The following is an 11,583-nucleotide window of genomic DNA, read 5'->3' as shown; positions in this document are numbered from 1 at the left end:
TATATCTATCTCGATTCGTTTTGCCTGTTACAAACAACCGTTATGTGTTATAATACCCTTGTGCACAAGTGCGCTCGGGTATAAAAATATTTTTCCTATAAATCACCTCATTTGATAGTAGTGTTTAAGTTTAAAAGGTTTGCATAAAAATGTTTAAAACATTTTATCAACGGAATCAGAACAATGAGATTTTTTTTAAGTATGTTAAAATCGGTACAGCTCACATAAATCTTAATACTTTTCCAGGACCAAGAACGCGTTCCGGGTTTTTGTTAACACGAGAACAGAATGTAATGTCAAGAACGTTCCCACAAAAGAGCCAAATGGTAACAAAAGTATTGAGAGCAGTTTGAACGGGAACAAAATGAGAATAAACGATTTGGAAACGTTTCCGTAAAGAACTAAATGTTAGCAAAGCTCTCGAGAATGAGAACGAAACTTGCAGGAAAATTTCCACTGAGAACAAAATTAGAATGAAAATATCGAAAACGTTCTCAAAGAGGATTAAATAAGAACAAAAGTCCGGGGAACGTTCTGCTAGAAAACAAAAAGGAGAACAAAAGTTCTGAGAGCTTTACATTAAGAATGAGATGGGCACCTGCATGAAAATTCATTTCAGTAAGAACCACGGTTGTTAATTTTAAGCCAGGGGAAAGCTGGATCATTTCAACTTCAAGATCGTTTATCATTAGGGCGAACTATCCATTTGTAGTGCAATTTTTCATTTTCGGCGCAAGAATAGTTCGTGTCCTAAGTTTTTCGTTGATATTATTTGCATAATTATGCTTCAGTTCTTTTTTGATTAATTTTAACTTTCCAACATTTCAAACTAATGAAATGCTATGAAAAAAAATTTGTTTTCGCTTCCTTTTTCGCGGAATGGTTCAGGGAAGATTTGTTTCCATTTCGTTCTCTGTCAGAAAGTTCCTGAGACTTTAGTTCCCAAATAGTTCCAATATAGTAGTATAGTATAGGAAGCAGTATCTTAGTGAAGCTGTTACTACTGCAAGTACTGCAGGAACCTTTTTTTTGCTTAACATCCATATTATAATTTTTCCCTGAGGGAACTGATTATATTTCATTAGATTTTCAAAAAATTTGCAACCCCTTTTAAAATATTTTCCAAATAAATCTTTCCTAAACAGGTGGCAACCCCATATTTAAGATTTATTAACTTATATTTATATTGCGATTGACAAGTAATACTTTTTTTAATTTAAAATAATATAATTTCAATTAGAATTCCGCTTTTTAAGCAGGTGGCAACCCTCTCTAGAAAATATGCCTCATATTGTTCCAGCTCATAAGCTATTTCCACAAACTTTCGCATGTATAACAATAGTAGGATTTCTTTCAACTTTTCAATTAAATTAATTTTTGTAAGCTGGTGACCCTCTTCAAAATTATTTTCTAAATAAATACAGCTTTATTAAAATCCGGTCTCTTTGATACTTATTATAAAATACTGCGTTTAACTCATTAATTAATTTGATTTTAACTTATTGAACGGTTGGCAACCCTCTTCGAGAATATTTTCGAAATAAATCGTCAACTTAAATTAAAGAGAGTTAAAAGCTAGTTTTTTGAATACACGGTTGTTTCCTGGTTACGCATGCGCACAGAATATGTATATGGGTCAGTCCATGCAATATTTACACCTCAATACTTTTTTTTGGTGTGAAATATTTTTTTACATACTTTATCGAATAAAAGGAGACACCTATTTTTTATTTCATCATGATATTCGAAAATCTCGAAAATAAATCAAAATTTCGACATTTTGAACTCACAGAGAAGTGTCTTCTTTTCAATATTTTGCATTTAACAAACTATTTGTCGCGCATGCCTGCGCGCTGAAACTTTATGTACGTAGGCATGATAAAAATATGGGAAGGTAGAACCGCTGAGAGACACTTTTAGCATTTTTGAAGTTTATAGGCATTTTAATTTTAAAATTTACTCACAAACTCACACACACATTCTCATTTCCAATCTCAAACAACAAACATTTTGAATAATTTCATTTTTTTTCAGTTATATATGATTTTAAAATGCTGGCAAACTCCAAAAAAAAAAAAAATCATGGCCGAAGAGTTGAGAGAACGGTTCTACCTTGCTGTGTTTTCATCACGGTACGCAGGCATAGAAAACTAGTAACTTCTACAGTTTGGGTTTTTCTATTCGCAAAAAAAAAATACCAAACGGTGTCTAATTAATAAAAAAAAAAATTTAATATACAAAAACTGAATTTTTTTAATGCAAACAATTATTTATTTAAATCTTCGTCGCACTCTAGTAGAAAGCCGAAGTAATTAGGCACATTCGGTTACTTAACTGATTTTCTCCGGCAAATAGTTTATTAACTGCAAACAATTTAAAAATAGATAATTCTTTGTGTTAAAAATTTCGTATTTTTATTTTTTTTTGTTGAGATTTTCGAATATAATTATCAAATAAAAAATAGCTGTCTTCTTCGATAATAAATTAAAAAAAAAAAAAAAAAAAAAAATATTTCACACAAAAACAAATTTGGTCTAAACTTTGCATGGATTGAGCCATCTGTATGTATATACAAATCATGCCTGTGGAAGCTCGGCACACAATGGCAAAAATATTCAAATTTCTTTTCATGTACGTAATTCGTTACATAAATAGTTGCCTTTTGGGTTGCCTGCGCTTGACCACGTATTTCGTTCAATATTTTATGTGTCTTGCCTTTTATGTGACCCCACCCGGATACGTTCTTTGGCACGCGATGTCCAGTTAGTTTAGTGCGTACTTCTCAACTGAGAATATTACCTTCGTTTTCTTATGACCAACCCATATCTGTACCTTTGGGTTATTCTATCCTTTGCAGAAATTGTCATACAAGTTATACAACTTGTAGCGACATCATGTAAATTTTGTGCGTCAATAGGTGTGTGTGTGTGGGCGTGTGTGCGTGTGTGCGTGTGTGCCGGACAGCGTTTGTGTGTCTTTGTTGATCTGCACGTGTCTTGAACCGCTTGCAAGCTACACAGTCTCAAATTGTATCCTTACGTTAAGCGTCTTGCTGTCGGCGATATGCTTACGGGAAGCTGTATGTTCTGCCCACTGCCACATTTGGTATTCTGCGTGTTGTGTTATGCTGTTATGCAACGTCTACAACAGGTTTGATACAAAAGCATATATGTAGATACGTACATAAAATAGGAATAAATATGTCATTCCTTCTTTATCAAGAATTAACTTTGACAAAAAACTTTGAATTTTCCTTTAACTTGGTAAATAAAGTCAGCGCACAACAAATCCCTTGGGTATGTGTGAAAATTTGCTGAAAAGGTGTTGCATAAATTTTCTTCGTTTTTTTTTTTTTGCCTAATATATTTAGACACATAATGGTCAATTTTGTAAATTGACGAGGAAATTGGTTTCATTTTATGGTCAGTGGCATCCTCACAGCCATGCCACAGAAGAGCATACAGGTTCCTTTCGCACCGCTTTTAGAAATTTTAAGATGCGGCATTTCTTTAAATTACATACCCAAGGTGTAAAGAAGAATATGGGTGATTGCTATCCCGAAGGTCGCACAGAAAAAGCCATTTCATCTGGTACCTAAGAAAGGCCTGAATATTCGTAAAGTGCTAGGTTTCTCTGCAGAAGGAGAAAAATATTTAGGATGCCGGCAATGCCTTATAAACAGCAATAAAAATATTAATAAAAATAATTGTTAGCTTGCACTTTTGTTAAGTGTGTGGCCGCGATTAAACTTCAACTGTTGGGGTGCGTCATGATATTATAGCAAATTGATATTATCATGATATTGTACAAATTCAGCAGTTCGCTTATTACCGAACTCTTAAATTTTTTTAATCAAATAATCCTTTTTAATGCCGGCTTGAGCTCAATGTGTTACATTATTTCCCAATATATATATATTTTTTTAATTTTTTTTAGATATTAAAGGTCCTGTGCGGTGTGACCAGGTGATCGCAAAAAAATGTTGCTTTTATATGCTGAAAAATTTAACAGCTCCTATACAACTTCAAGGCGAAATTCCCAGTGGCCTTAAAGGGATTTTTATTGATCTCTTAAAGTGATAGGCCTTCCGTGCTGGGGACTCTGTACTCCTTTTTTTGTATGGAAGTTTCAGGCCTTCTAAATCCGCTTTTCTTAGAAGGGAAAATATTCACGAATTACGTCATAACAACAATATAAATTTTCTCCACCGTGACATAAATGATCCAATTCTTCTTTTATTTTACATCCGTTTCTTTGAAGAAAGCACCTTCTCGTATGCTTCCGCATGCTTTTAATAAAGCTTCCAAAGGTAAGGTCCAGCCTAAAAGTGTTGATAAATAAAAGCTTCTCATGTCGTCTTTCAACATGGCTGCTCGAATTTCCAAAGATTACGATGAACGATGAGGTTAAGGGAGTAGTTCTCTGCAAAAGTTGATTACATTTCTAGAAAACCGGTTTGTTTTCTCAGTATGTTGAGTATTAAATAAATGTAAAAAAAAAATATTTCGAAGCTAAACCTAAAATTCCGAGGCTAGAGCAAACATATAATTACTAAATCTAGCCTCAAAAAGGCTAACCTGGTCTTATGGTATTGAAACTTCTTCCTGGCGGCATATTTAGTAACATTTCTATTGCAGCCGATGTGGTTATTTTCTACGCTGCCGTTAAAGAGGGGGTTGCCAGCCAGAAGCTGTAGCTTTTCTAATGGCTCAAGACATGGCCGTTTTCTCGAAGTCTTCCACGACATTTCAGAGCATCTTAGAGTAATATTAATCTAACCATGGCTGTATACTATCGAATACTTAGCACTGTTTTGCATGCATATAGCGCGTTGTGGAGCTTTTTCAAGCTGGGTTCGTTAAAATTGAGAGAAAGTGATTTAGAGAATATTTTAACCCCTTAAAAATTTGCCACTGAACTTTTTATCGTAGAATTCAAAAGCATATTTATCGTCAAACAAAAAATAATTCAAGATACATCCCACAAATGCCTCATACAGTTGGTTTGAATACTTTAGGAAATGAACAAGCAAACTTTAGTTAAAAGTGACAAACTGTTAAATAAGCTAAAATGATTTTGTTACTATTTTTTCTATTTTCTAGCCGCCGGTTTCACCAGCAATTTAAAAGGAAAATGAGTTTTTTTATTTTCTGTCGGTTTCCATATAAAATTCAAAAAATTTAAATCATTTTTCACTTAAATTGCTTTCGTGAAATTGACTGTAAGAAAGGAAAAAAATAAGTTTCAGGAATTACAGAACCGCAAGTAATCTTTAAGAAAATTTCTCATATTATCATATTTTAGTCTTTATTTTAATGCCGCCAGCTATGATTTTTCGCTCGTTATTTGCTCTGATTACTCAAATGAATGCCAACTTCTCTGTCACTCGCAAACAGTAAAACTTTGCAGACTTCGGAAACTTCTGCAAGAAATTTTATGATTTATTTGCTAGTTCTGTCTACGCAGCAAACCAATAAAGTTTTAAAATTATTTATTTATTTTTTGTTTTCAACAGTAACCCCCCTACAGGCTAATTTAAATAACTGCATTAACACGAGTAGGACATAAGTTTTCTGCATTAGCCATTTAAAAACGGTAAAAGTTATAAAGTACACTTAACTTAGCATTTGTTAACGGCAATATTAATTCAATGTCACTGCATACTTAGTTTCTATTCGATGTAAGCCACTTGCTTGAGAGCAAGCACATTGAAGTGCGGCAATAAATTGCGTATACGTCAGCGCAACCTATATTCTCTTGCTCGAATGCTAAATTGCCAAGCGTGGCAGAGAATAAAGTATGCATTTTACGCGATCAAGCACGCTTGTCAATATGCGTTACTTGCCTGACAATGCTGACAAACAGTCGGAATAAGTGAATTCAATTTGAGAATTGTAAGTAGAAGAAGCTCAAACAAAATTTTCTACAGCCAGCAGAACGGGGAATTCAGCAACGTTGCACAAAATGTCATTGTTGTTTTTGTATACATACATATGTATGTAAATATGAATAAAATAATTCTCCCACTTACCTCGAATGTCATCAGCTGAGTTGGATTGAGTAAAACGTTGGGATTTAGAAAGAAGCGTGGATTAATGGCACGAGCGGAGCTTTTGTTGGTGGTTGTATTGAAACGATTTATGGCCCTGGCCAATTCATAGCGAACAAATGCGGTGCGATCTGCGAAGATATTAAGCAATTTATTTTTGTTGAATTTGTAATAAGAATTATTATTTCAAGGATTTGCTCTCTTTTAGTTGCAATCGATTGGCTTATATAATATGCTGAAACCTACCTATGCTGTTATTTTCGCCTTTACGATGCATTATTGGTAATTTTATGAGTTTTTGTTGGAAGGCGGCTCATTTTAACTTTTCAGCAGAAAAATTTTGAAATTTCGACCTTTCCAATTCTGAATTCAAATTAATAATTTGCTAACAAACAAATCGTGGTACAAAGCTCAATAACACTATTGAAATGAAATTGGTAAAATTTGGCAATATTTTTTCAAAATAAATGGATTTGTTTCTTTAATTCACACATTTAGAAAAAAAATATGAAATTAAACTTTTTCAATAAAACCAGAAATTTGAAAGTGACCGCTTAAGACCCATCGAACGTTAAGGGTTAATTTCTTTTTTTTTTTTGTAAACAGGGGGTAGGTCATAAAAAATATATTTTTTAAACAAGGTACTTGCTTGTTCAAAATTAAATTTTGTCACAAAAGTGGGTCAGCGCGATGCTGTTAAGTATTTACATTTTCAGCTACTATAATCTCTGTACTTTTTCTAAAATATTCCAATTTTCTAGCTGCCATATAAGTTCGGTTATATTAATATCTGCAAAAGCTTACACAACCACTTATTTTTCTGATTCGTAATGGTCACAAAATACCCATTTCCGAAGTCAATTCTCACAATTTCCTTTACAAAAAAAAAAAGATCAAAGTTAAGATTACATTTTTGAAGAAAACAAACCATCCTGATCATTTGGCTACCCGTTAAAATAAAATTAAATCAGAGCGTTAACGATTTGTAGCAAAACAATAGAAATAAACAACTGTGTATACGCAAGAAAAACTTAAACAAAAGCAGGCGTCAAATCAATGCATTCGATCGTATGTTGTCACCATTTATATAAAGATATCAACATTGCCATGTGCAATTCACTAAAGTGCTCTTAAGCGCTCGACATTTCGAATTTATTGCATGGACATATTTTTTCTTATTTGCACATTTGCACTTTTATGTCTCTGTTTACAGCAATAAGTGATAAACATCTATTGATATTTGTAAGTAGTATGTACAATGATTTCACTTTATGAACTCATAAATACAAATGTGCAAGTGCACTTAGATGGATTCTAAGCCACATTTTGCTTACAAGTATTTGTCACATAGTACATCCACACATAACCGGTTCGGTAGTCAACTTCGTAAATAACACACTTCCCAGTACGAACAGTACCAAACGATTGATGGGCTTTAAGACCGACACTTCTGACAGAATGTGATATTATTCCTCAGAAGATCGATGTAGTCATTTTTATTAGCACCACAGGCAAAAAATTACCGGCATCTGTTACTCTCTTTAAAGCATGTGATTTCCTATTGCTCTCGCTCTCATGATTTGACAGAAACTTGTGAGAATGTGTTAGTAAAGAATATATTTTTTTCCGCCGATTGTTGTATTTTTTGTCGCCTGGTTTGGCAGGGTTCTAGTTAACTACATATGATAAGCTAAGTTCAATATATTTCAAAGCGCAGGCAAAATTCGCAGTAAGTCTTTTATTTTTGACATAAGTATTTTCTTATATCTGTTTGACAAGCATTTATTTGTTGTGTTTTAATTTTGGCAATTACAATTTTATTTTACACATTTAAGCTAACTTTAAGTTAGATGAAAAGATAATTGAGCAGCCTAAATCGGGCGAAGAAGAATCGTGTGTGGTCTCTCCCTGGTGAATGGCGATCAAAAACTTACTCGTAAAAACTTAATCTTTCTTAAATAGTTCTACAGGAATAATCGATCGAAATGCTTTCCTTTGAGAAAGTTTAAGAATTGTTGATGAGTTTTACTTTACTGACATTAGGGTGGTACGTTAGAGTGATAATATCTGAGGTCTGGCGAGTAAATACTAGAACGTGGTATTTCAGCTCAATGGACTTTGGAACGAAAAAATGACCCCTACGTTTGGAAAAAAAAATTAAAATCTTGTTTCGAAATTTCCTTGCAAAAACACTTAAGATTCGAAAGATTCATGTAACACATTTATTCGAAAACCAGTGGACCAATTTTGATGAAATTTACAAAGTTTGTTAAAACGTATATGGATCGTGTTTAAGTTAGGTTTGTTTGCTATCCGATAAATAGATCCGTAGTTATGGTTAAAAATGTGAATTTTTTTTTTTGCCCATATACACATGTAATACCTCGTAAAAGAAAAAAATAACAGCAAATAGAATTTCCACATATAAGAAAACTAACAATAAAAGGTCCACATTTAAAAAACACAACAATAAATGGAAATGAAGAGTTGCCACTTGTTTGAAAAATTTCGATTAATTAAATTAATACAAGAATCAAATAAAATGTATTACAATTTGGATATCAAATTAATGAGGTTTAAGAATGCTTAATGGAAAATATTTTGGATGGGGGTTGCCATATTTAAAAAATAAATGTATTTCGATTAATTTTAGAAAAGGCTTAAGAAAGCTTGATTCCTTATAAAAGTTTGAAGAGTGTTGCCATCTGCTTGATAAATTAAGTGTTTAATAAGGCTGTAAAAGTTAGGTTGTTTCAAAAAGCTTAGTTTGGAAAATATTTTTAAAGAGAATTGCCACCTGGGTGAAAAATTGTATCCAATTAAATTGGTAAGATAAACGAAATATTACAATTTTAGTATCAAATTAAGTTAATTAGAAAATCTTTGATTTAAAAACAGCTTTAATTAGCGTTGTCACCAATCTAAAAAGTTAAGACCAAAAATTTTAAATGAAATTAAATATTAGAAGATTAGTAGATTGAAAAAATTTACACACTCTTTAATGCAGATATTTACACAAACGGCTGTCACTGATATTAATTTTTATACCTTTCATGAGCATGAAATAGTATTATAACTTTGGTCCGATGTTTGTAAGTACCAGAACAAAAAGAGATAGACCCATTAAAATGTATACTTTTATGATCAGAACGTCGAGCTGAGTTGATTTAGCCATGTCCGTCTGTCCGTCTGTCCGTCTGTCCGTCTGTCTGTCTGTTTGTATGCAATCTAGTCTCTCAGTTTTCGAGATATCCGGATCAAATTTGGTAGGTGGGTGTATTTTTATAATGTATTAATCATTTGTCGGAACCGGAAGAATCGGACCACTATAACATATAGCTCCCATACAACTGATTGTTCAGATATGAGATTTTTCGTTATAACTTCTCCATTTATGCAGCTACGAACATGAAATTTTGCAGCCCTTGCACCCATTATCAACAGAATTCTTACAGTGAAAATTACAAAGATCGGGTCACTATAACCTATAGCTCCCATACAACTGATTGTTCAGATATAAAATTTTTCGTTATATCTCTTCCATTTATATATCTGGGAACAGGAAATTCCGCACAGTTTTCAATAATTATCAACAGAAAACTTACAGTGAAAATTAAAAAGATCGGATAACTAAAACCTATAGCTCCCATACAACTGATTGTTCAGATATGAGATTTTTCGTTGTAATTCATCCATTTATGTAGCTAGGACCATGAAATTTCGCGCTGTTTTCACTCATTATCAGCAGAAGACTTACAGTGAAAATAACGAAGATCGGGTCACTATAACCTGCAGCCCCCATACAACTGATTGTTCAGATATGAGGTCTTTTATCATATCTCCTCCATTTATGCAGTTAGGAACATGAAATTTCGCACCATTTTCACTCATTAACAGAATACTTACAGTGAAAATAACAAGGATCGGGTGACTACAACATATATCTTCCATACATCTGATTGTTCAGATATGGGATTTTACTGTAAAACTCCTTTATTTGAACAGCTAAAACCGATAAATTTCGTAAGATATTTTATAAATAATAATACAAAGTCTACTGAGAAAATCGTCAAAATCTATGCTGTATAAGCTTTATCTCCTATAGCACTGATTGTTCAGATACCAGTTTTTGCGATATATCTCCTTTATGTAGGCAACTAAACCCAATAAATTGTGTTACCGGTTTACATACCGATCACATAGCAGTGAAAATCACTTAGATTGGTGCCATATAAAGTATATCTTCCATACCTCTGATTGTTTAGATGCGATTTTTTATATAAGTATGTAACTCCTCTATCGATGTATCAAAATCAGTAATCTGTCAAACTAAAATTTGCAGATGTTCATGAAAGGTATGAAGCCTTCGGCATAGCCGAAGACAGCGCTGCTCACTTGTTATATTGAGGGTTTGACACGTTCACCTCTGATATTCATACATAAATATTTTCATTTTAGTATTAGACTGAGCCACAGCAAGGCGTGGCCGGGTACCTCTAGTACAAATAAACAAACCAACTTTGTAAGCTACTGATTTGCTGCTGAGTTAAAAGCAAACTTTTTGACCCAAAATCTAAAAAGAATATATGTAATAGTTCACTTTTACTTAACTGTACACAGAAAAAGTGCGAAAATGCTACTCTTTCTATATAAATATAAAAATTCGTGTATATAAATATTTTAGTGACTGCGCAAACGTGCTGAAATATGTAACAATTTGCTTGTGTAATGATGCCAAGAGTAGACTTTAATAAAAATGTAAACTTTTGAGAACAAGCAAAAGTGAAAATGAACCACAAAAAAAACAAACAACAAATTGCGAAAACATATATATGTTTTTGTGGCTGTTTTTGCTTTTGTTGTTTTTGTTGTTGTTGGTGACAAAACAAGTGAAAACAGCAATAAACATGCGTGGCAAAAATAATAGTTGCACTTTACCACACTTGGCACACATGATGACAACAACGTGACGACCACAACGACACATGTGACAGGCGACAAATGACACTATAACTGCAACAACCACGTACGGGGTTTGCACTTGCATATGTGTGTACATTAGGGTGGCTCAAAAAGTAAAGTCGGAATTTTAATGCTCTCACACACTAGGATTGCTAAAAGCAAAAGCGGTCAAACTTTTCCATTTTAGTATTTTATTTTGGGGGAAAATTTTTTTTTTTGATTTCGAAATATATAACAGGGGTATATCCTTCCATATAGAATAACCCTAGGGGTGATAGCAATAAAATTCGAACTTTGCTCTTTTTGAACGTGGATTTTTGGACCACCCTCGTGTGCATTCAACTATATAAAATATTATATTATTAAGGTTTACTTTACCTGGACCCATTTGAAAATACCTCGAAAAATCGATTTTTTTATAAATAAATTTAGTTATTTAATATAATTAGTCTAAAAAATTTCCATCAGAAATATGAAATTTATTATATATAAAAACTTCCGCCAATATATTTTGAAAAAAATATTAAGATTTACGTTAGCTAGACCCATTTGAAAATACCTCCAAAAATCGA

General features: G+C 32.9%; 1 protein-coding gene across 1 annotated transcript in view; it reads right to left on the bottom strand.

The window, feature by feature from the left end:
- Positions 1–11,583, bottom strand: part of LOC118746785 — a 253,271-nt gene that overhangs the window by 240,513 nt on the left and 1,175 nt on the right. The window contains exon 2 of the mRNA XM_036480696.1: positions 6,032–6,180. Coding sequence (XP_036336589.1) covers positions 6,032–6,180 — 149 coding nt within the window. The remainder of the gene's footprint in view (positions 1–6,031; positions 6,181–11,583) is intronic.

Source organism: Rhagoletis pomonella, unplaced genomic scaffold (assembly GCF_013731165.1).
Source record: "Rhagoletis pomonella isolate Grant_MI unplaced genomic scaffold, Rhpom_1.0 Rhpom_scaffold_00011, whole genome shotgun sequence".
NCBI lineage: Eukaryota > Metazoa > Arthropoda > Insecta > Diptera > Tephritidae > Rhagoletis > Rhagoletis pomonella.
This window is presented reverse-complemented; position numbering and strand designations above follow the sequence as displayed.